The 1,164-nt window shown below is 48.3% G+C and overlaps 1 protein-coding gene across 1 annotated transcript; it reads left to right on the top strand.

Annotated features, from left to right (window-relative positions):
- Window positions 1-216: 216 nt before the first annotated feature.
- On the top strand, window positions 217-496 carry LOC107302074 (HLA class II histocompatibility antigen, DR beta 5 chain-like; the record flags this gene model as incomplete). Its single annotated transcript, XM_029287175.1, has 1 exon — window positions 217-496. A coding segment is annotated over one exon (280 nt), but the record flags the coding sequence as incomplete, so codon positions are not given.
- Between the last annotated feature and the right edge of the window lie 668 nt (window positions 497-1,164).

The raw sequence follows: 1,164 nt of genomic DNA, 5'->3' as shown, positions 1-1,164 counted from the left end.
TTCCTCCCTCCCCCTCCAGACGCCCACCAAGGGGGAATCCCGCTGGGACCGACGGTTCCCCATCCCTCCTCCAGGGGGCGCCTTCCGGCAGTCCCTCGCAGCAGGTCTCCCGTCACTCCGCCTTCCCGTCGCTCCGACCCTCCTCTAGTAGCCGCTGGGAACCATGGGCCCTGGAGTCCCTCCTGAGGTTTTTCTTCTTTCTGCTCCGCCCCCCCCCCCGCAGCCCATTTCCTGGCCCAGCAGAAGTCCGAGTGCCATTTCTTCAACGGGACGCAGCGGGTGCGGTTCCTGGCCAGGGACTTCTACGACCGGCAGGAGATGGACTACTTCGACAGCGACCTCGGGAAATTCGTGGCCGTCACTCCGTTGGGGCAGCCCGATGTGGACGCGTGGAACAGCGATAAGGTCTTCATGCAGTACCAGAAGGCCCAAGTGGATCGCTTCTGCCGATACAACTACGAGGTTTTCCAGAGCAATTCTGTGATTGGCCGGAGAGGTGAGTGGGGGAGGGGGAGTTCCATGGGGAGGGGGGAAATGCAGGGACCCCCCCCCCTTTTCATTTCATTTATTAAGAGTCTCCCGGATAAAGATTTGCCCCTGATGTATTCTGTGCTCTCCAATCTATGAAATTTATGCATTGGTATTTCTTGCTATTTATTGATACTCCTAATCCCTTCGCCTTCCTCAAAGCGGGGATCTGGATGGCTACGATATAACATCATCCCTAAATAAAAATTGTATAAAAAATAAGGTCAAAAATTAAATTACTGTTAAAAAGTTTGAAATTCTACAATGAGGACCATGAAACATGCCAAAGGGAAGAAATAGATTCCTCTCCTTCCCATCGGTCCCATGAACTTCTCTTCCCACGGTCCAAAGATTCCCCTGCCCAGAAAAACTCCTTTCCAGTACATTATACCAAATATTATATTTTTCCGTTGGGGGGGGGGGAGGAATCCAGCCAGGTCTCTCTCTTGCCCAGTATATGGATATATTTCAATATAATCTATACACTATATAATATTTCAATATAATATTTTATATTAATAAATCAATAATATATTGATTTACTTATCAACTTTTAAAACCATCTCTCTCTCACACAGAGGGACTTTGCATGGTATACCCATAAAATATAAAACCACCAAAATAATCTATAGGATT

Source organism: Protobothrops mucrosquamatus, unplaced genomic scaffold (assembly GCF_001527695.2).
Source record: "Protobothrops mucrosquamatus isolate PMUCROS unplaced genomic scaffold, P.Mucros_1.0 scaffold25258, whole genome shotgun sequence".
Classification (NCBI taxonomy): domain Eukaryota; kingdom Metazoa; phylum Chordata; class Lepidosauria; order Squamata; family Viperidae; genus Protobothrops; species Protobothrops mucrosquamatus.
This window is presented reverse-complemented; position numbering and strand designations above follow the sequence as displayed.